The 25,227-nt window shown below is 35.6% G+C and overlaps 1 protein-coding gene across 3 annotated transcripts; it reads right to left on the reverse strand.

Moving 5' to 3' along the window:
• Window positions 1-2,855: 2,855 nt before the first annotated feature.
• On the reverse strand, window positions 2,856-23,702 carry LOC112524156 (phospholipid-transporting ATPase 3). Of its 3 annotated transcripts, XM_025133838.1 has the most exons (27): window positions 23,341-23,702; window positions 19,943-20,008; window positions 19,415-19,476; window positions 18,314-18,395; window positions 18,004-18,114; window positions 16,949-17,026; window positions 15,957-16,053; window positions 15,520-15,626; window positions 14,958-15,023; window positions 14,484-14,605; window positions 14,299-14,386; window positions 14,127-14,204; window positions 13,917-14,033; window positions 11,971-12,120; window positions 11,789-11,893; window positions 10,394-10,536; window positions 9,915-10,016; window positions 9,741-9,804; window positions 9,444-9,656; window positions 8,659-8,824; window positions 8,488-8,567; window positions 8,170-8,409; window positions 6,413-6,634; window positions 6,167-6,334; window positions 4,915-5,268; window positions 4,030-4,133; window positions 2,856-3,439 (listed from the first exon to the last, which is right to left on the reverse strand). In XM_025133838.1, exons 1-27 carry the CDS (start codon window positions 23,527-23,529, stop codon window positions 3,130-3,132), a joined length of 3,684 nt encoding a protein of 1,227 aa, XP_024989606.1. In that variant the 5' UTR covers window positions 23,530-23,702; the 3' UTR covers window positions 2,856-3,129. The 3 variants fall into 3 exon arrangements, 2 of the variants coding, with proteins under 2 accessions (XP_024989606.1, XP_024989604.1); XM_025133836.1 differs by having other exon boundaries at window positions 8,170-8,567; XR_003070363.1 differs by lacking the exon at window positions 2,856-3,439 and having other exon boundaries at window positions 4,055-4,133; window positions 4,915-5,003; window positions 5,188-5,268; window positions 8,170-8,567.
• Between the last annotated feature and the right edge of the window lie 1,525 nt (window positions 23,703-25,227).

Genomic DNA, 25,227 nt, shown 5'->3' on the forward strand with positions numbered 1-25,227 from the left:
TGGTATCTTAAAACACGAAAGAGAAATAATATTTTATTTTTCTACTATGCTTTTTAAAAACGTTATGAAGAAGAAAAATCAAATGATCGTCATGACCATCAAATCAAGTCCGTTACAAGAAAATCGAAACTCAGAATTTTGAAATCTAAACCGTCTTATTATTATATATTTAACATAAAATTTAGTTTTTTTTTTCAAGATTTGAATCAATTAGAATAAAACATAAAGAATGACCGTATAAATCATGGAACTGATAATGAAAGAAACTTTTTCTTTTTTAAAGTCCCAAGAAAAGCCATTAAACGGAATCCATTCTTTGTTATATCTAATTCGTTAACTAATGGGTCTTTTACCTAAATGCTTACCCGGTAAACGCTTATCGTTAGGAGTCAACACTATAATTTATTTTATTGTGTAACATTGTAGGACATCAAAATGGTATCATATACAACAATTAACCAAGTAAGCACTTACCCGGGTAAGAGTCGTCACCCTCACTTACCGAGTAAGACTCTCCATCTTTATCATTGCTCTTATCGGGTAAGATTTTTGACCGTTTATCATGTTCATCCGGTAAATACTTACCGGACAAAAGTTTAGTAAACGACCCCTAAGCTATACTGAAAAACCTCGTTTGTACTGTCACCCTGCCAGACAAAAACATGGACCACTTTGTTGCTTTGACTTATAAGTGATACTAGAAACTCCTTTTATCTTTTTTTTTATTAACCTGGATATCCAACCCGCTATGCGAGTCGATTAATCCCAGGACGACCACCTGTTTTGCATATAGCCCGGAATCGTCGCATTTGAACCTCGATGTCCACAAGAGGATTTTTACTTATATAACAATATATGTAGACATGTTTCTAGAAAAAATTTACACCAAAGTATCTATTAATACGAATGTAGGATCAGACGTGTCGAGTTTATGATATGGAATCGAGTAAAAAGCATATCGTATTGTTCTTGCGTATATAACATATAGCTCTTTATGCAAACTAAAGATTCCGATACAACTATTTTGTTTTTATTGGTCGTATTATGATAACCTGCCTAAACGAAGTGAGGTGAGTTTCAGTTAATAACTTGCAAGAAACATGTATATGACCATCCCATTTGATGCATAAAAGTTGGTTAATACAGTATGAAAGATAAACAGATAATGTCTCATGTATGTAGTTAAAAGATCAATTTATTCACTGTTTCTTTAGAAAAGGGAATCGTATCAACATGCTACTTTGGCATCGGGGTATTGGCATCAAGTCTGGTAGGACCGATATGCACACAAAAATGGACATCGCCAGATTTACTCTGTGATTCACAATACCCTTTTTAGAAGAAAAACAAACAACAAACATATGACTCATACATAAAATAAACCAAAATAATCTAATAGATTTCATATATGGAATCTAGAGGATATGATATATATAGATTTGGTCCCTACACAAAAGAGTAAAACAGTTGTTTATGAATTTTTGCCTTGTGAAAACTACGTGAAAGGGAGAAAACCAGCCTATAGAGTAGTCAAATAGTCCCTTTTCTGTTCCACCAATCACATGAACACATACAATTATTTCATTTACGGTAAATTTGTTTAATTTATATTTCCATTCTCTCTCTCCGATGATTCGGTTTTTTTACTGATTGTGGACAAATAGGAGACATGGGATTTGGGGACAGGAAATCTCTCTGATGATGTGGTTTTACTGATCATTGGACAAGATGAAGACATAAGATTTGGGTACAGAAGATTTAGAAAATACCTTAATTAATACCCTATCAACTAAAGTTGGCCAACATGGGTCCAGCCTGACCCGGGACCGGTTATGGACCGACGGTTCGGGATCAGTTATGTTTTTAAGGAAAATCCAAGGCCCGACCTAGATTGGAACCGGTTATACATAGGCTCGATTTTTTTAGAAAAGTCCGTTTTTATAAATCACGTATCAGTTTTTCAAGATGTCTATAAGATTTTCAAGTTTTTTTTTACCAAAAACTTCAAGTTTTGTTTTTGAAGTTAATCAAATTTTTTTCTGAGTGTTTCAATACTGAATTTCAAAAATCATAATTATAAAAACATGTATGATATTTTTGCGTAAAAACATTTAAAGTGTATTTGAATGATCTAATTAAAGATTTCAAAGTGTATTTCAATAAATATTATCCAAAAAAATACAAACATGATTTTTTATATGTTCAAAATTGATTTTTGGTCGGGACCGGGACCGATCATCATGGGATAACTATAAAAGGAAAATCTCGGCCCCAGACCGATTTGGGTCCGACCAGAACCCATTTTGGCCATCTCTAGTGGGTCCGGCCTGGCTCGGGACAGAGGGAGGACCGGGACCGGCCCGACGGTCATTAACAGTTACGATTTTTAGAAAATTCCACGGCCCGACCAAGACCGGTTATATATAGGGCCGATTTTTTAAAAAAAAGTTTTTATAAATTATATATCAAGTTGTTCAATATTTCTACAAGGTTTTTAAGTTTTTTAGTATGTTTCTTTTGACGTTTTTTAAGTTTTTTGTAAGTGTTTTAATATTAAATCTCAAAAAACATAATTATAAAATCATCTATACACTTTTGTATAAAAGAGATCTAAAAAGGTATTTTTAAAGCATCTCCCAAAAAGAAGAAAAGTTTCATACAATATCTTTTACGTTCAGAATAAATTTTGGGAGAAAAAGTTGGGACCGATTTGAGCCTAGCCCAGAACCGGTTACAAAGCATGGAAACCAGGACTTGGTATTTCGGTCAGGACGGAACCGATCTGGGCCCAGACAGACTCGGCCCGATTTTGACCATCTCTAGCCTCTACTATCAACCAAAGTAGATGAACATGATAACACACACATAACATGTATATATATATTAACATAGAAAGTGTTTTTCTTAGGGAGTGAAGTAAAGACTAGATTCTACAACCAACTTACAGATTAAAAGTAGTAAAGAAGATGAATGAAAGAATCAACACTATCATTATCTCTAAGCCTTCTACTACTGGCATCAAATTATACATCTTTTGTTTTTAAAAACTTACAAAAATGTTTCCAAAAAAAGAAACCTTCAAAACTGTCCAAAAAGGTAGATAATAATCCTCTTTTTTGTGTACAACTTCTAAGACTGACTGGCTCGGGGTGATTTCGTCTTTTGTCTCATGCTAGCTCGTCGAATCACATCCCACGGCTTCTGAGGTGTCGTTACTCCTTGCTGTGTAGCGAAAAACGACTCGTACCCGGGTGAGTCAAACGCGAAACCAGTGTGCTTTGACCTTTCCCTCGGGAGTAGGGCAAAGGCGTACCTCCGTTCCTCTTCTGGGGTCAGTTGGTTTCCGACTGCTAGCAATCCGGCACCAATGGCTTCTGGCTCGTGCCTATGGATTTCCTGAACAATCTGGTAATCGCGCGGGTAGAACCATCTTTGAACCCTGAAATCACACAAGGAATCATTCAAGCATGTGCTTAGTGGCCCACTAAGCTCAAACAAGAACCATAAATATTTTGAGAAGCTGGACACCAACTATTTCATGTATTATTTATAATGAATAAAATCCTGAATAATCCTGTATTTTATTCATCATGAATATCATGCATTTTCATGATGAATATCATATATTTTCATCATGAATATCTATCACCGCATTCATGATATTCATGATGAACAAAATACAGGATTTTATTCATTATGAATAAAGCATGAATAGTTGGTTCCTAGGTTCTCAAAAAATTTACGGTTCTAATTTGAACCTGCCCTAGAGATAAGTGATCATATCGTTCATTAGAAAGCATTTTCAAAGACCAAATAAGGAGTCTATCACAGTAACCGAGTGGCAACAAGTTTTTATATAACTGATAAGGCCTTCAGGTGCTACAAATATGCATGGGACCAGTGGTTGCTGATCGTATCACTCATTTAACGATATTTTCAAGACCAAAATAGGAATCAATCTCCGGAACTCAGGCAATGAGTGTTAAAGATACTGAACTATATGTAATTTTGTTGAAAAGAAAAGCTCACCCTTGGTACAAAAAGTCACACAAAAGCGCAACAATGGGAACAAGAACGATCATAAGATAGAAGTAGGCGGTGCCCATTAACACATAAATGGTGTAATAAGTCCCCTGAAGTTAAACATGAAAAATATCAAGCGTTAGTAATATGATTTACGACAATTCATTGATATTACTGGCATTAGGTAAAAAAAAACACCCACAATCGACTTTTCAACTAAAATTGGTCCTAATTTTATGGTTTAAAGAAGTCCTACAACCCAAATAACTACCTGACGAAAGATGCAACTTTTGACCGGTCACATAGGAAAAACGTTAATTATTTGGGCATAAAAAGTTGATTACCGTCAACCCCAGCCAGCCTCACACGGAACCCGTCTCCAAGGACACCAATGTGAAGGGGAATTTTTTGGCTCACTCAGCGGCTGAGGGTAGCCCTCCCGGGGGGGATATTTGTTTTTGGGCAAAGTCGCCCGCCCCTTTGCCACATATAGATTCATTGGAAAGATGCAATTATTTCATTTTTGGGACGTCATGTAAAAGGTGCAACATTTTACATTTGGATTCATTCCAAATTGAAGTTAACTATTTACCCATTACATCATTACAAATAAACTGATATTACTGATTCGGGTCCCGAAGTTCCTTTTATTCATCTTATTGAAGGGTATATTAGATATTTGACAAACATATCAAACACTGCAATTTTCATGGGACGTATAAAGTATTACGGAGAAATTTCATTCCCAATAATATGTATTTATAACAATTTTGAACCTTCTATTCCTACATTTGGATTTCTAGAAACGTGTACTGTTTTTCCTCTTGACTTGACTAGTTAGCTATAGCATAACGATCATTAACAAAGTATAGAACTTCAAAAGATGCGTACCTTGTTTACGAAAACAACGGCATATATAAAAATGAATATAAACCATGCTAGAATGCTGCCTCCAACACTTATACTGTGCCACCTTGTAACTGTATTGCACATCATAAGAAGCCGCAAATTGACGGTAATCACAAGACATGTAAATGCAGCGGTGCTAATATCCCACAGGCCCAACATCCTTCCAGCTGAGGTTAAACCAGTCGTACTAGAAGCGACCGCAAAGTTATATACGATTATCGATTGATAAACTGAAAAGCAAGCTAAAGTACCCACAACTTTCCAATTGAAGTAGGCATTATCTATTCCCTCTTTGTATAATTGTGGGTACTTCTTTGAAAGTGATGCACTGACGTCCTGCCAAAAAGTTATTTGCATCAGCTCCCTTGTAATTGAGTTTGTTGCAGATACGTACATGATTATCAGAAAATAGACTGGATAATGCTAATTCAGAAATACAGGAAGTAGACATCGAGAATTAAGGTCAAATCTACAACTTTTGGAGTTAAAACAATTATATGAATTCTGTCTAAAGTTTAACACAAACAGACGTATAATTGGAGGTTCATAATGAAGTTAGATGGAGTTATGAATTTGTCATAAGAAAATGCAAAGCATCCATATCAATTTTGAAGTTGGAACATAGGCCCTTAGAGTTAGGTATACGAGAATAGTAACCAAATAAGGGAATAAGAAAATGGTCGAATCACATGTGATTTTACACTAAAATCACGTGTAAAATCACATGCGATTCATGCGACTTTGGCCGGGTCACCTCACCCGCACACCTTCACGTTGACAGTTAATGTAAAATCACATGTGATTTTGCAAGTGATTTGACCGTTTCCGTGTTCTTTTATTTAGTTACATATCTTGTTTGAACCTTCCTCTAGGCCACCATGCCTCATCTTTGGAACAGGGAATATAATTTTACATAAAAGCTACACCCTTCGTCCAAAAAATCGTCCACAATGAAAAATGCACAATGTTATAGAAATGTGTAATTATTACACTTTAATGAACCAAATGACAATTTTACCCTTAATAATAGAAAGGAATAAGTTCCACCATCTCATATCTAAGGGTAGGATTGGAAAGTAGGCACTTTGTTTTGAAAGTAGACACTAATTTTGGGACAAACTAAATCAGAAATACGAACCCATATTCTGGGACGGAGGGAGTATTTTTCTAGCGACACTTATCGTGATAGTATTAGGGTATCATAGTTCAACTTGAGAAGGAGAGAGATAACTACCTTGTCAAGCAGTCCAACAATGATAACAGGCAGGGCAGTGAAAATGACATTATACAGAGACTGGAACCAATCATCATAGAACCTTTGACCAGAGTACCCAGTGTGGAAGGTGTACCAAAATTGAGTCAAAGTGAATGTAAGATTCTTGTAAAAGAAGTATGAAACAACCTGCAAGAGACAAGCTTTTGAAGGAAAAGAGGACAGATATAGACTAAAAGTTCAGGGCAGAAGAAAGTAGAGATGAACCTTGCATAATCTAAGATAGGACCATCGTCCATGGACAAGAAGTAGATCTGTTAGAAATCGGAACTGAGCGATAGCAAAATCGCTGGCCATCACTGCTTGCATCCCCTCCAAACCACTTATTCCGACACCAACATGAGCTGCTTGAATCATGCCAACATCATTGGCACCATCACCAATACTTAGCGTTATCTTATTTGCACCTTTTCTGACCAGTCTTGTAACCTGTAATTATCAACAAAATGATTTCTCATCTAGATTGTGGGCAAGTCCTCAGAAAAAGTTGACATATGCTACAAATTTATCGTAATGTATGCATCGTAATATGAAGTTGATTTATACTGATAAAGAGATGAGAAATGTACAGTTTCACATTAATTTAAATACCTAGAAATGTATTATAAGTTTCAAGGAATTTGTTTAATACAGACAATCATCCATAAATCTTAAAAGAGTACACCAAGAGCATCTCCAATGCAAGGTTCTTATAAGCAAAAAGTGTAGTTTCTTACAAGAACCAACATTGTAGAGAATTCTTATAAGAACCTCACCCTCTTTGAGTTCTTGTACAAGAACCTTGGTTCTTACCTTGAAGTTGGTGTGAAGTGACAATTTACTAGATTTTTATATATTTTCTTGACTTTTATATCCAATATAATAATTAACATGTATATATTTATTTAACTTATATTATACACAGGACCCACAAAATGGGTTCTTATAAGAACCACCATTGTGGAGTTTTATGTAGGTTAATAACTTGGTAAGTTGAAACTGACTTGACAAGAAAGAGTACAAAAAGTGGGTTCTTAAAGAACCTCAATTGGAGATGCTCTAAGGTTCTGCAAGAGTTTTGGCCAGCAGTTAACTGATAAGTCAAGCCATAAAGCCACAAAGCACTAATAGTTAAATGTCAAAAACTTGAACCATTCATCCAGCAGATAAGGTAATGGTTGGCGCACATGTGACAGAATGTAATTGTCATGTTAAGCAATCCAAAACTTAAAAAAAAATACATACCCTTTACAAGAAAGATCATCAGAAATAGCCCTCCATATGTGACTACTTTATATAGCACTCTACACTCAACATTTTCATCTTCCTAACTTATCCCTTCATATTGTGAATTGAGAGAAGCACAACAAAAGCATAAACTCTAGTAACTTCATGTCTTTATGAAAAAAATCAAACACATTAATTAATACACTTCAAAAACAGAAGGTAGAGAATGCTGGTGCAAGAATTTATTTCTAGCAAAGCTGTCAGGCTACTAACATTGAGAATACATAGGAGTTGCTTGTCTCTACTGAAAAGGTATCTTTCTCATCCTATTAGAGGTGGTTTCAAATCATGAAAGCTCAAGCATGTGTTGAAAATTTTCCATCTAATCAGCAAAGCATATGTCTCATGTTAACGTACACCACATTCAGTGGCCAGTCCTCTGGTTTAACAAATTTATGACACAACTAATCCAACAATTGAAGGGTTGACAAAAGCTGAGCTATCGGTTTCAATTTTACACAATCGGAATCGGGTTGATGTGATGTACTTTGCAGAGAAAAGAAGATTTGGTCAAGATTTTGTCAACTACGTAATATTCATATTAACAAGTCATGTATGCAGTGACGAACGTGATTACAACTGAGATTTAAATGCAACAGGAAGTATCAACATAACAAACTATCTCAGAGCAATTTTTACCTTTTAGTTAGAAAAAATCTCAATATGAACATAGACAATCACATCATTAGAAACATTACCTGTGCCTTCTGTAAAGGAGAAACACGGCAGCAGACTACTGAACTGCAGCTTAAGCTCAAACTAAGCAATGTAGACCGTAAACTTGGGTCTAAGGCATACATCAAACACTTCCCATCTATAAGAAGGGACAGTTTCTGTCCAGATGAGCCATGAATGATACTTTGTGCTTCTTCATGGTACTTGTGAAGGTCATTTTTCACTGTTTCTCTTATGAACTGAGCAATTTCCACTTGGTCACCCTGGAAGAAGAGTTTGACTTGAGATTGAATTGTCTGAATAATACCAATGAATAGGACGCTAGCTAAAAAATTGCTTACTCTGTTTTCAACATCCCTGATCTCATCAGTTTCGGAACTGATAACAAACTGTTTCATGTCATTGTTAATTAATTTGCAAGCTGGGACAATTAAAAGATAAGTGAATAATTTATTAATGATATAGCATATATGAATCAAAACATAATCAATTAGGAATAAAGAACACTATACCGTAAGCAATATTTATTGCAGTTTCCAATTTGTCCCCTGTAAGCACCCAGATCTTAATTCCAGCTCTAGAAAGAGTTTCTATGCAGGATGGTACCCCTTCCTGAAGCTTGTCTTCTATAGCAGTACATCCGATCAAGGTAAGATCCTTCTCTATCAGTTCTGCCACCTGTAGAAAGTTTCATATGCTTCAGACATAGAAATACAGACATACAGATCTCCATATATGTACGCAGAGACAAAGAGAAAACCCAGAGATACAGGTATAAAATTGGCATCCCTATCTGAACTTCACAATGCACTTCCTAGGGCTTGTTGGTTAGCAGCTTAATGAGCTTAATGGAACTCGCAGCTTATTCGATCAGCTATACATGACTTTGCTAATGTCTTAATGATTTAGGAAGTGGCTTATTCAGTGCTCTATAGGGGAGCTTTATGCAGAAAGCCAAGTTTTTCCAAACCTGCTCATTGCAATTAAAAACACACTCATTCCATCTATGAAAAAGCCCTCCTAAACAAAAGCCTTCCCAATCTATACAGACAGATTAATCTACACAAACAGCTTCATCCATACGGGACTTAATGGAAAACCAACCAAACAGCCCCCTAGTTCTCTTTAAAGAATGTTCAAGGTGTTTAGAAGAGAAAAACAAAAAGGGACGAGGCCAAAAGATATTACTGTAGCAGCATTTCATGTTATTTAACATTTTCCTGGATATGTCATAAAATTAGGCCTACTTAAGATGTGAAAAAGGATGCGGGTAAGTATCTTTTTCAACGCCAATTACCTCATCCAATTTTCTTTCACGATCTCGAAGAGAAGACTTAGCCTGGATAAATTTCTCATTCCAACTTTCATATATTTCTGGGCTTAAATCTCTGTAGGCCAGGCAAAGAGTTCGCAAACCAGCTTCTCCATATTGCTCTAATTGCTCCCTGCTAATTTTCTTTAATTCCTCGCTTCCACTAGCCAATCTCTCATAAATTACGGTATCAGCTCCCTGTGAAGGGAAGATTCTGCATTAGAGTCGGTTCACAACTTAATAGAAGTTCCATTTACAAGATAGGTTTACTGGAGGTATTACCTTGCAGTATAATACAAGCCTTCCATCTCCATAACGGCATACAACAGATTGACGTTTCCTTGTACTATAAAAATCCAAATAAATTTTGGTAAAACTATATTTAAGCATTGATATAAAGTTTTATTAGCAGAAAAATATAGATGTTAAAAACAAGTGGCAGCAAAAAGGCCTTACCTGTTGAACTCAAGGATGTTCAAAATTTCATATGCAGCATCTTGAACTTTCCCCATTTTCTCAACATGCGATTCACGAACATATATCATTGTAGGTGTACGCCTGCAGAAATTGACCTCACTATATCAGCATGACAGAAAACAAAATAAAAGAACTGTATCCCATACACACCTTAACAAGATTATGCTCTATGTTTGCAGTTTATAAACAAGTACGACCACACATATAGATCAGTAGTATGGCAGCACACGGCAGACAGAAGAAACAATATTAAAATCTGTTAACATAGGCAACCAACCATATAGGGGAAAGACTTGGACAAACCGATAAGGTGACCCAGAGGTCATCGATCAAGTCAAGGAGACAACCTCTTTGCGGAATGCAAGAGAATCGTTAGTGTGAAAATACTTCCCCCAACTCTTGCAAAGTCGAGTTTTTGTGCACAAGGGCAACCCTTTAATGAGGCCAAACATATATACCTGTAGAAGAAGAAGCCAAAGTTCTTCGCTGCAGTAACTAAGGCAGCCTCATCTGGAGATGCAGCTTGATAACGAAGTTTTTCCGGGGACTCTTCACCTTCAGGGAGTACGGTATGACATATAGCAAGGCATCTGAAAAATTCCTAAATAAAGAAGGAACACAAACTTTCAACAAACGACCACGTAAGGATTCAGCATGTTTGTAAATGACGAGATCAACCTGTCCCACAGGGGAAATCCATACATGCAAAAACTGTGTTGGATGCTACTTGGTTTTCATGACCACCAGTTGCTAGAATAAAGTGGGCATACATACAGCACATATAAGCAAAATGTGACCATGGAGCAATCATAGATATAGACTTATAGATGGGTGAATGTATAAAGTACATGTGGCATCTGGATTTTATTTTGAACCCAGATCAGAAGCACATTCACTTTAAGCATCAACTATCCTGATACAGAAAATGTTAGCTTTCAGCCATGTGTTGGCTTCCTCCAGAGCTGAAGCAGAGAGCTCTGCTCTTGAAGTAAAGTTGTTCATAATAAACCTCACTTTTTTATTTTATGGGTAACTATCTAACAAGTTCTTGAGCATGAAAGAATTTTTGCAGTTTAGATAGGATATTTAGCTATTTGCAGATAATAATAAGAAAAAAAAAATAACCTGTAGAAATTTTTTGTTATTCAAAATATTGATTCCTCAATAGTCAGGACCCATGTAATCTGTACAAGCCAATAAAAATTTTCTGGAGGAGTACATTAGAAGATCATTCACATGATCTTATAAGAGAAATATGAAAATTTGAACCCAAAACTTGGCTTGTATAGAGATGTAGTGGGTAACTTCATCATGCATAGCCAAGGTTTATTGACAGAAGGGGATATTACAGTGTACTAAATACAGCCATAAATAAGGACAGCTGGTCACATGCAATCATAACAAATAAAACTGATGCACGTAATTAATTTAAGTTCCTTATAAAAAAAGAATATTTCTGGTTCTAGAAATTACTCATACCATTAGAAGTTGAAAACTTACCATATGAGAAAATGATCAAAGAAAACCAATTACTAAATCAATGATGAGGTATGAACTAAATATAGAACTCCTTTGGTGCCCTAACAAGAATTTAGATCATTCACACGATCTCATAAGAGAAATATGTTGCCACCATAGCAGAAGTCATGCAATATTCAAGACATTGAAATCTTGTCGCATCTAATTAGAAATCCAATTTTTTGCAGAGCAATACAAGATACAGAGTAATGCCAGCTTAACGCTATTGACTTTGATGTACTGGTAAGAATTAATTTTGTAAGAGAAAATCCACCTTATGTTGATAACAGATAAAATAATTTAAATACTACACTTTGCTTATAGAAGTAAACTACCTTGCACATTTCCGGATTAGGTTCATTCCTCCAAGCACCATGCATCAGCCTGGCATCATCAAAATTGAAACCCTTTTCACGTACTGCATGAGATGGTTTCTGCACCTGAAAAGTTTATGACAACATAATTCATAGTTGGCAGATCAAGTTGCATCCTTCCAAGTTATGACAGATGATCATACCTCCTTAACATCTACGCCATTCCTCTTCGCTGCTCCGATTTCTATTTCGGTAACACCAGTTCCATATGTCTCTCCACTAATTGAACATTTAAAGAACTCCATCAAGTTTCTGGTCAGAGTTCCAGTTTTATCAGAAAAAATATACTCCACCTGTCACAAAAGAGCAGCTCGCTGTTTCAGTGCTATAATAAACTTTAATGAACTGCAGCTGTAGTTCCATAAATAGGATTAGGAAATTAGATTGGACCTTGAGCTGACCAGACAATGTTCATGAGGCAGTGTGCATTGTAATGAAGGATTATGCTAAAGTTCAATAATATACATATAGGGCCTACAGTATAAACCCCAACCCTAAATTCTCAAATGACATCCAAGCAGTGGTCCATCTACATGTAGTGGCCCTCAAGGTGCAATGTGTTGGACTGATGCACCTTCTAGAACGATGGTTCCAGGTTTCTATTCTGGCATGTTGAGGCAATTGGAATTTATGCGAGAGTTCTAAAATCTCATCTTACATTTGGTGTGATTGTGAATAGTGAGCTCCTAATAAACCCTTGGTGTTGGCTTATTAAATGGCATTCCACCATACATTTTAGGTAATCTTATAATTATCTGTGTGCTTTGGCCAATATAAATGATATTTAGATATCAATAGGAAATACAATGTATGTGACAAATATATATATCATCTTGGATCATTCATAGCGAACTGGGTTTGAGTTGGAACACAAAAGATATAAAATGGTGCTAAATCTCTAGGTTATAACGGCAGAAGTTGCCCATCAGCAGCGATTCTACTTCTAATTATGTTCTGTTTGTTTGTTTGGTTTCTCAACCGCCATTGAAAACTCACAAGTCGTGACCTCCTGTGTTTGGATCAACCGCTAACACTCGTGTCTCCTGCAGCACCTCCCATGCTTCAACCTTGCAAGATGTCCCATCCCCTGAGGATATGATCTAACATCCAAACACTTATTAGTGTTCACATCAATCTACAACTATCTCCACCATTGTGGGAGCCTCCTGACCTTCATCGCCACATGTTGAACCACGAGAAGACCTCCACAACTAACAAATAACCTACCCAACTCAGCCTCGTTTTAAAAAATCCTAAATTTAGGGCCTATTTGCAAATCCAGAATTCCAGGAACCATCTGCAAGTCAAACCTGATTGGACTACTCTCTTCACCAGGTTATTCTTCTCGTTCCAGACCAGCACCGCTTCTTATCCTGATCAGTTTCTCCCATTTTAATCAGAAACCATGCCTAAATAAAACGTAAAGGCATCAAGCTCCACTGCGCACATCTATTCATGCGCTGACACCTCTGAAATCTAACTGCCCAGGTAAGAATATCCAGTCCTGATTTTGCATGGACTCCTACGGGTCATGGCATGCCTAACTAAGCATATCCAAGCCTGATCTGTGCCAATAACATGCGCTTTTTTGCAGCTTTGATTGAGTTTCAAAATGCTTCTCCCAATGAAGATGTGGAATATAGAATATGTTGAGATTTACATGAAAAATGTTCACTGTAAGAAGAAGGGAGAGAGGGAGAAGGAGACATTAAGACTAGTGAGGATGAGGTATCAAGAAGATCCAGATAAGAGGAGCTATCAATAGCATGCTTTACATGATGTGTTCTCTGTCATTATTCTTCAAAAAAATTCTGTTTTACTTGTCAGATTAACATGATTTATATCTGTCATCCAACTTGAAGAGTGTTAGCAGATAGATTCATAAATTAGATTAAATTGACTGACTTTTGATTGTTAGCATCAGTCCATAAGTGGATTATATATTCAAGTTAATTTCAGTAATCTAAATAACTACTGAATACCGTCTCAAAACCCTAACCATGCCTCACTAACAAAGTAACAAATACAATCTCACCTGATGCATTACCTTAAAACACTTTGATAGAGAATATGACTAAGAACTCATTACCTGTCCAAGTTCCTCATTTAGATTTGATGTGCGTGCTAACGCAGGGGTATTGGTTTCACTATGGTACATGCGCAAGTCATTGTTTATGAACTTAGTTGACTGAATGAATTTGATCATCTGAAAATTAGAAAAGAATAAAACTAATTAGAACATGTCATTTAGACATCACATATATGCTGCAAAACTAGCTTACAAAATTCATGAACCTACCTCGATAGAAACATAAAGAGAAATTGGAATAATTGGTGAATACAGAGTAATAAGGGTAAAGATGCTTAGAACAAAGACCTGTAAGCAAAATACCAAAATCAATAATGGTAAAACACAGAGAAAACATCAGAACCAGAAAAAATTCCTCACACATCAGCAAGCAAAACAATACCACAAATCTGTTGTTTGGATTGAACTGTTGAGAGTCCCCATTAATCCAGAGTTCCAAGTAGTGGTACTTGTTACTTACAAATACAGCACTGCAATGTTTTACGGACAAGGCTATTACAGCATGATGAAAGGTACCAAAGAAGCGATAGCAACAAAACATGAAAAATATGCTACCTAGTCACTTACCTGCCTATGGCCCCAATCAAACACATGGAGAGAAGAACACCAAAAAGTGTAGCTATTACTTTGTCAAGTTTCCTCTCTAGCGTACTCCTTTTGGAAGGAACGTTCATGGCATTCATCATTACCTGTCATTGGATGGGTAAAACGATAAATTGTAATACAATTCTAGATGTATTTTGAACAAAAAGAAGAGGGCGGCAAACAGAAAAGTACAGAGAACAAATTAAAAAAGCTGTATGAGGTTCAAGAGAGATGCTAGAGATTCCTGATGCTAACTATCAACCAGTACAAAAGAAACCCTCAGATAAAAATCAGATTCATGCCAATGATTGAAGACGGCATCAGGGCCACGTTGAAACCCCAATAGTATGATGCAAACCATGACATTTTCCCCATGATGTTGTTGAGAATATACAATAAGTGAAGGTGTGAAAGAGGGATAATAATAGAAATTGAGCCAGCCAAAAATTCAAAAACCTTAGTCTCGTGTCCAGTAAATATCACAGTCCCAACAATGTACTCTGTATTACGTAGACTGCATCCCTGAAATACATGTAGAGCAATATTAGATTAACTAAACCAATGATAGGATAATTACAAACTAATCATACAAAATATTTAGCCCATAAATGCATAGCAAAAAGCAGCATTTTATTGTTCAAAACAAAATCTAGGTCCTTCATTCTCGAGAGAGTGAATGAACAAGACTGCCTCTCCATGTGATTCATATAGATTCCCAAAAAAATAAAGAAGATTCACATGGAACAAGGGCAGTCACATATTTTATGTTTTCCATCTGTGTGTGATAACAACTATTTAATGTGTATAGATTCACAAAGCTGTGGAAGATTGTGATACTTGAGAACTAGATGAATTTCTTAAAGCAATAGAGACAAATAAAAATAAATGGAAAATAAATAGCTCGAGACATCATGGGGAACATGTGAGGGAGATGTAATTTGAACCACAACGGGGGGAAGGGAAAGAATCCTTAAACGGAGCTATATAATAGACAAGAAAGATGACTATCATATCTTACTCGCAACAGAATATGATTTGGACCAAGGGGCAAAGTCTGCTTTTGAAGTATCAAATTTCCAGTAAAGGTATAGAGTGAATTGTTTGGTTGTTCACAGTGTATTTCACCTGCATCAATAGAAACATCGGCATCATAAAACAAATGAAATTCACTATTTAAAGTTTTGTGCATCAAAATAAAATGTAGAACTTATCATCAGTTATTGTTACGTTAGTAATAGTTCAATATTCAAGACATAAATTTTTTGGCCATGCAACTGCTGACCAGGGCAGGCAGGTTGTTGCTTGCCATGGGTGCTCCAAGGCAGTGAAGATGGCAGCTGTTGTAAGGCAACATTTATGAGGACTAGTTACATCAATGCATTATTAACCTAAGACGTTAAGACGGATGGATCAAAGTGTATACATATTCCATGTTAGTAATACAAAGATTTAAACCTTTAAATTCTGAGGCTTTCTCAGGAGTCACATAATCCCATGTCTTCTCCAAAGCTTTCCGGATTTTAAGATTTGTTTCACCATCCAGATTTGCAGTCTGGTAAATGAAGAAGAAAGATATTAAAATATAGTAAAAAGCTAACAAAGTATGGTCTCATGATATAAGTAGAAATGCAGAGCTTATGTAACAAAGAAGATAGACAAACACAAACATAATACGTCCATAATTTAAAGAAAGAAAAGAAGTGTCGGACAAGCCTCTCCAGCTCAAGTCAAACTTTCTGCAAATACTTGGAATCAATAGAATGGATCTACTAAGCCTTCTTCAGTATAGACCTGAGTTTGCAAAAGATTCTCAGTAGCTGACGTTACCGTTCTCTCTGCTACAGGTATCATCTGTTTTGCTCTTAACATAACAAGTCAAAACATCTTAATCAATCTTCTTAGTGCTTGTTTTCCTACAGCTGGTATTTTTACCACGTGCGAAAAAATTATTACCTACCTAGTTGTGTTATATAATATTCTTTTTTTGTAAACAACTATAGATATGGTGGTTAGTTTCTTCTACATCTTACATGACCCCTCTTCTCTATTCTATCACATCAGGAACGGAGATCAGCCAAATCTACAAAGAGGTCTGCTGGATATTCGTTTTTTAATTCACTCACTACAAATAATTCAATTCACCTCCACCAGAGAAAAAAGCATTTAGTTTAATTTTCTCCTATCGAGTCTTCAAAGGAGCTCTTGCCCATTAATTTCCTTGTTCCTACTCAATCAGATCAGACTCTATCTCGAAGGTCTATTATAGGACTGAAGGATATATCTAAAAAGAAAGATGCTGCTCAAAGCTAAAAATCTGACAAACAAGCAATTTTGCTATGCATAATTGGGTTCATTAGGATATAAATGCATATGTGGTTTCAAAACCTCCCTCGGGAATAACTCAAGCATGTTGAACATACTAAGTACTAAAGTTGAAATCAAGAGACCTCAGTATAGCAAACACCGTCAGGGTTTGTACTTGCAAGGAGTAGCAAATCAGCTGGAAAGAACCCATCCTGCCTCACCTGCAACAAGATGAACATTCAGATTTGCACCAACTTCACAAACGAATGTAAATTAAACCATTACCGGTGATCAAGAATAAGCAAGTAGGTTATGTTGTTCAAGATTTCTTCTTTTTGTGCTTAGTCTCAAGATACATGTTAGACCATGAATTTCATCCCAGTTCACTTTCCACCAGCAAAAGGATCTTTCTATTAGTTTGTGTACATAGAAATCTGCATGTGAACTAGTCACTATGGACATTCACATGCCCCACAAACACAGCCTTTTGGGTCGTTATCTACTGGAATCAAACTAGCAATTCTTCTATCTTTGGCATTCATACTCACTTTGTTACCAATCCTCCCTTTAAATTAAACAAGTCGTAGACACGATTTTTTGGGGATGATAGAGTAGAATTTTAACTGAATGCCAATACGGTAAAGATACGAAAGACATATATTGCAGTTCAAAACAACTTGTAAAATATTCCATTTTCAGGATGCGACTTTTTAATGCAAAAGCAAACTGTTGCTCAACTATTTGGAAGAAAGGAATTATTAAACTAAGATAATTAGGTTTGAAGGAACATTTTCAAATGAATGAAGCAATCATAGGGAATCCATTCCCGATGGAATATGAATGGAATGAAGGTGATTAACTCTCGTAGGGAGCAACGGTATTAACCAGAACGCCATGAACTGTAAACCTCAGTGAGCTACAAACAGCAAAGGTATATTTAAAACTTTGGCCATAAGGAGGTCCTTTCGAGAAAGAACAGTTGTGCTTTTAATCAAACATCAAAACATTGCAGAACTGGGAACACAGTAATGGCCTAACAACCAACTACATAAACAATGACTAATTCAGGTTCAATATCGGATTCTCTTTGAGCATGAAGAAAATATGAGGACAATATGACTTTTTCAGTCTCAACTAACCAAAATAATACAATGGTTTGACATGATCATAAAGGAAAGAGAGAGTGCCGGATACTTACTCTAACAACGTCCCCAACCTGCAGCTTCTTCCAGGGAAGGGATTCCCACCTTTGCTCTTGCAGAATCTCAACAGATGAATTATTTATTGTCATATCATTTTGAAGGCGCTTCTGTTAAGATTAGAGTTTTGTTTTAGGAAGGGGGATAAAAGTTAAGTAAAAAGGATGTCGATAATTAAGAAAACCAAAAAAATTACATGCTAAAGACTGTTAGAAATGCTCGAGTAATAGTCCATGGATAACCAACTTCTAAAAGCATTATCGATAGATGCAATCAAACACAGTCAGTCTAGAGTTTAATATTGCTCACCCAATCCTCAAATGCCTCCTTGACAAGAGAGACAAAAAGTACAAGACTTAGCGGGATCACATTTGTAATTGGACTAACAGGACTGCACAGAAACAAAACCATTTTAGAATCAATACTTACATATTTGGAAGCAAGCCAAAAATTGAAGGGCAAATTGCATGAAAAAGTAACGTACTTTAACTTTATTCCTATTTTGGGTAACGTACTTTCAGAACTTCCATTTTGGTACCTAAGATGTAAAGTTTTAAACATTTAAGTACCCGGGTAACTGGTTGAAGCATTAACCGGTTACCATGCTGATGTGTCAAGTGATGGGATGAAACTGGGTTGAATAGCAAATAACACTGAGTTGGATACCACATCACTCGTCATATCAACATGGTAACCGGTTAATGCTTCAATTGGTTACCCGGGTACTTAAATGTTTAAAACTTTACATCTTAGGTACCAAAATGGAAGTTCTGAAAGTACGTTACCTAAAATAGGAATTAAGTTAAAGTACGTTACTTTTTCATGCAATTTGCCCAAAATTGAACATGTTAACATTTATTAAAAAGAAAAAGTGGGTCCGGCATGCAGAATAAAGTGAGCAACAGAAAGTTCAAAGAGGTGTATTTGGTAGGTCGCAACAATTATTTCCTAGAAAGTCTAAGCACAGGTTCTATCATCCATTTATGCATGACGATAAAAGAGAATCCAACAACAAGTATGGGCTCTAACAAGCCCATAGTTAACTTATATGGAAGATAAAAAGTACTCTCTATGTCTAAAAATAGATGCAACAATATTTTTTATGGAATTGCAAAATTTCCCTTCTTGGCAAATTACCTCTTTGTCTATAATCAATTTTTGCAATATACTAATAGCACTGGTTTTTGTCCATAAAATCCCCTATTTTGTCATTATTGAATGGTATTTTAGATATTTAACTAATAGTCAAACACTTGCATTAAATTGGCATATAATCCAAATTAAACCATGGAGGTTGAATAAATTACTCCAGGTACGAGCATAAAGCCATAAATCATGTGGTTACAAGTAAATAACACCAACAAAGCAATATACATGCTAATCTTCTGGGTTATTTTTCGGCAATCATACCTGACAGGTGTAAATGATAAACAAGAGATCGTAAGAAAGTACAGGTTAGCCACCCGCCTAAACTGTCAATTATAAACAAGATACTATGTCAGTAGCATACAAGATACAAGGTTCAGATAATTAGTCAACTTCAATGAAGTTGGTACAAATAGAAGCCATAAGTACACAATAAAGAATTATATCCCTAAAATATTTTTAAAAAAAAACTTCTAGGACAATAAAGCACTGCTAATAGTGAGTTAAATGAAAACAATGTCTTCATTTTTAAAATATAGTCCAAAGAAAAGGCAATCCCCTCCCACTAACAAAAAACCCATGTTCATCCTTCTTGTCCTCTCAAGGGTGTTCATGCTGGTAAGTACATTCATATGCATGCACAACGATATGTTAGAGATTTTTGTTTGGCAGGAGGGGGGGAGTCCTAGGCATTACAAGTTTGCATGAAACTTACAAGCAACTTAATTAAATTTTCACGAGTCATGACCAAATTCACTAAATGCTTCTTTAGTAAATGTTTGAATGACTTACCTGCTCATAGAGCCCTTTTGGTAAGAAGGTAGCCACGTTGTACTTCGTAGTTGATACAGCATTTCCCTGAAACGATTGATTCACATCAATCAAGATTTAATCCATGCAAGCTACTCTCTTCATCCACAAATAAATGAGCCATTTGCTCAGAACATAAAAAGGTAGAGCATGTCTCATCATTTTGATATGTATATCATCTATCAATATATTCTATATAGGAATAAAAGTTCCTTTTTACATTCCAACGTCTAAAATAATTGGATACTACATCAGAAGAGAATCAATCACATGGACACGACATGCAAGTCACGTATCCGACCAGACGAACCACGACAAAAGCACCGCTAGATGTAAGAACAGAGGATTGTAATGTTATTAATATATTTTACAGACAATTTTAACTAGATGTGAAATTTAATGAAAACTATTTTGAATGACAAACAACTTATGTTCAAAAAAGAATGACACCCAACTGATAAGCTATAATTGATCATTATGAAAGGAAAGTATCAAGAAAAAAATGAAGACTTGTAGTTGATATTTGATATACATGTTAAAAAGAACAAAAAAATGTAAATATTATTCAAATTTTGAAAAAGAAGGCCCATACTGTTTGGAACAAAACCGAAAGGGTCATAATTTGAGATACAGGAATTATTGTAGTACAATTAATAAAAAGATGGCTTGTGCTAAGAAACTAGATAAGCTTCCATGAAAGACAGCAGCAATTATATTTCTCTTCATATATGGCACTAATGAAGTTTCCAATGTAAAGAGCGTATACCGATCTCTATGTCAATAACTTATTTAACATGGTGGTACCTTCATGCTCCAATAATATCCGGTGTCATTTTGCATGTTTCTCCCATAACTGTAATTGTGTATGTTATGAAAGGCATGCTCAGACATGAGGCCTGTTGAAGCACAACTTTGGGGCCAAGCCTTGATTGAGGTTCCCCGGTTTCTTGAGACACATGCCTTGTCCTTTTAGGCAAAAGAAATGCGGTGGAATATATTTAAGCAGACACAGGTCAGTTTTTTGGAACGTGTATTTCAATGAGGCCCATCCCAATTAAGAAGTTTTCAACCAAATAAACTACAAAAGGTAGAAAAACCCGGAATGGCTGGAGAGCAAAGGTTCCTTTAAGTCAAAGTTCGGGCATTGGCTCATCCTCAAATGCCTTTCTGCCTCTCCTTATCCTCTTCATCTCTACGTTCTTCTCTTTGATCTTGTTTTATGGGCATGGAGTTGAATGATTGTTAGTGGTTATTAGGCTCTTAACTTCAGTTAATGGTTTTATTTCATTTTCAATAGTTAATATTTTTTTCAATTTGCTTGATATCTTTGATGTTAACTAAATGTTGCTGGTTTATGATGTTAGTTATTATTGGTGTTAATATTAACATTAAATTGTTAATTGATGAATTATACAATTGAATGTTAGTGATTCAGTATAATATGTATTACTAATTGATGTTAATGATGCTATAGCAAATTCAATACTCCAAGAAGAATGCCTTTTCCCCTCCCTCTTTAATGATTTGTGTGTGTATTTGGATTTGTATAAATCATGTGTCTCCTTTTATTGACGCACGAACCTTGCCTTGCGCCACATGCCTAGGCCATGGGGAGAGCTCTGCATGTTGGTTGCCTCACACAACGTTTTGTGCAGATCATAGTCTCTCTCTCTCTCTCTGTCAATTAGAAGCAATAGTTTATTTATTGGTCTGCATATTCTGAACAATATAGAAGTCATAACTCTAGCGAAGCTCCCCAACCTAGCATCCTCAAAGTTACAACACCATATGAAAGCCTCGTTTTCTTTTCATGACAAGAAAATAGTGAACACAAAACTTATAAGTTATCTCTCTACCTGCCCAACCCACCATACCCCTCCAACCTGAAGTAGAAAAATAAGAACACATCATGCTATAAAAACCAGCCTGTGACAAAAATTCACAAAAATGATCAACTCTCCTGTTTGCAGAAAGCTCAAGAGAGGACACCCATGCAATAACAAGAAAATGGTGTAGTGATGAAAATGAATGAAAATCCTGATGCAACCCTAACTTAGAACTCTCTTCTCTCCCTCTAAAATTTTCAATATGCGTGGGGGTTTTATTAAAGATAAAGAATAAGAGAAACAATAAGCAAGACAGAAGAAAAGTCAGGAAAGCACTTTTGCTGAGGTTGTGAGTTTTAGCAGATGAGAAGAGAGAAAACTTAGCCCTCATTCTCAATAAATTCCTACTAGAATCAGAGATAACTACAAGAAAAGAAAAAGAATCCAATTTACAATTCTCAAATACCAAATTCTAACCTAGCATAGCAACAATACAAAATGATATATGTTAAGATCACATGGTAATTTTTAGTTTTTCCTTGCATGTTGCTTTCAAACTTACAAACAAAAGAGCGGAAAAGGAATTTTCCTTCATAACCTCAAAAACCCCTAGAGTGAAGTTAACTCCCCCTTCAATTCCTTCTTTTCCTACCATTTACCTTCTCGTTTTCTTGCTTCTCCTATGTTCATAAATGGAGTGCACAAATCTGTTGATGAGTTTGCGCACAGGGAAAGCCTGAGAAACAAGGCTGCATATTTTCTCCTGTAGGCTCTCACCGCATAACCAAGTTCATTATGGATGGTCAATAAATTCAAAGGGTCACAACTGGTTGTGTCACCAAAGGTCCAAAGCTTTCTTAATGGAAGAAAATCCTACATAACTACTATACATCATCTAGAGATATACATATTCACATTGGCAAGTGGCAACTTTCAGCAATATGAAGAATATGTACTAAAACTGGATGCAGTATTTGGATTGATCTTGCTAAATACCATTTTGGACCACATGCTAACTAAAGTACTGAACTGCCAACCTAAAACTGCAAACACAACAATAGCGATCAGTCAAAAGGAACTTAGCATTGTCAGCCACTGGTACATGTTCATCCTTCTTTGCTCTCATTTCCCCTTCAATGATCTTTATATAATGTTTTATTTTTTATATTCAACCATTGACCACCGCATTACTGTCAAGCAATCAAACATTACTCAAAACTCGTCATATCAAAACCCACTAGAGCTTCATATCTACAAAGACCAAGTCAACTCAAACTTTAGCAACACAAACCCCACCTAAAAGTTATCAATCTTGAATAATCATAGTCCATTGAACTCCAATTCTACACAACATCCAAAAACTGTTACAGCATGGTCAATGATCATCATGTTCCCATCAAAACCACCAAATATTAGTTACTATACCAATTCATATCTCTTCAAGCACAAAATCTACATAGTAGAAAGAGATGAAGCGCAAATAAACCATTATTTCAATCAATCACACATCTAACCGCAATTTACATGCATCTATGATTAAAAAAAGACATGCACCTTGTATTTGGCAAGGTAGTTGGCTTCGCGATCGTTGCAGAAAACGGTGCGATGACCTGGCGCCTGGGGCTGAACGCGACCAAGTCGAATGGTGCTCATTGAGGGGTTTCTGTCAACAGCCAGCGGCGTACCGGCGGAGGCACTATCGCCGCCTTGTCTTGATCCAGATGCCTCCCTCCACCCTGTCATTACTTTACTCCGATAGCAGCAGGATGAATCAACCAAAAATTCGAATCAAGAACCCAATCTTAACACATAATCATACAGATAAACTATGTTGTTACCAACAATTGACAATTTAGAGTTGTCGAATGGAGGATTTATGAAACCAATTTTCGCCCCCAATTCGTCGTCGTCTTCGTCGTTGAGGGTTCCAACACACCAATTGGATCGTCGAGCGTAAGGTACAGACAGCCTTCAACTTATACGCATTGCCCACGCGCCGAGAAGGACCGTGTCTTGTAGATTCTTGGTTTATCAAAACGGTGACGTTTGCGCCTGGAACATGTCCGCAACAAGGGCTTTGCTAAAGTGCGCCGTGACGCGTAAAATATTTAACGGAATTGGTTAAACATCTAACGGATGTAGCAGTTAACGACGTTAACTTCCGTTATCCAATTGGGCTAACTTGAAGCGCTTATTAATGCAAACCATGGGCCACATTTGGGCCAATGGTTAATAATTTATCTTTAAATTGATTAATTAAAATCTCATTAATCTATACTATATTATAAAATATTTGACAAAAAACTCTTAAAAATCATTTTTATTGATAAAGTATTGTTTACTGATCCATATTACTCAAAATTTAAAACTACAAGTAAATTGTTCATAAGTACAACTTGTTAAAGCTCCATTTTAAATATGTAACTAACTACAGATAAACATAATCAAATATAAGATAAACATTTCATTTTAAATATAAAAAATCTAAAATATAATTAGGATAATCATTAACATTTAAGAGAATACTTAATTATTATCATTATAAAAAATTATATTTTTAAACTGAAAATAAATTACTTCATTATTAAATTATAAAAAAATTGAATTAAAGAAAATAGACAAAAAATGAGAACTTTTAAATACTTAATTTTGATTATAATATTGATATGTTTTTTCAACTTTTTATGGGATTTTCAAATTTATATTTTATTCAAACATTATCATTTTATTCAAAATCATATAAAGTCGTGTTATAACATTGACAGAGACAAATAATAGAAATAAATGTTGAAATCGAAATATATCTCGTTGCATTGCGCAAGTACCCTTTCTAGTGTTACTATATACCTAAATATATATTGTTTTGGGGTCATTGAATCATTGTATTAAAAAATATGATCATTATTTTGCTTTTGGTGTACATAAACCGAACCAAATACATATGATAAAGAAACAGGATTATTATCATAAATGACCAGAAAAATTTACTTTTTAGCCACCTCCAAAAAAATCACAAAAATAGCTGAGAAACTGGAAGTCAACATCGTAAGGCATTTTTCCTTGCGGTTTCTGACATTTTCTGACGCATCTAGATGAAACATGGGCCAATCGCAAAAATAAATCGAGACACAACAACTTGCGGCACCGCAAAGACATGCATCGACGCACAAAAAGTAAGCCAAAGTCATAGCTTGTGACATCATAAGAAAAAAAAAATGTCTTGCGTCTTTGACTTGTTATTTCTTGGTTGTTTTGTGAATAGAAGTTTGGAAGTTGCTAAAAAAGGCTTTAAAAAAATAGCCCATATGATTTATTTATACGAGTGTCGCATTTATAATATGGTTAATATATTGTTTATTTATGCAATTTCTAAAACCAAATAAAACAAGTATTAATAAATAAACTCAATCAACATAACTTATATGACTTTTTATCCTTTTA

The sequence above is a fragment of the Cynara cardunculus genome, assembly GCF_001531365.2.
Source record: "Cynara cardunculus var. scolymus isolate 2C chromosome LG 13, CcrdV1, whole genome shotgun sequence".
Lineage (NCBI taxonomy): Eukaryota > Viridiplantae > Streptophyta > Magnoliopsida > Asterales > Asteraceae > Cynara > Cynara cardunculus.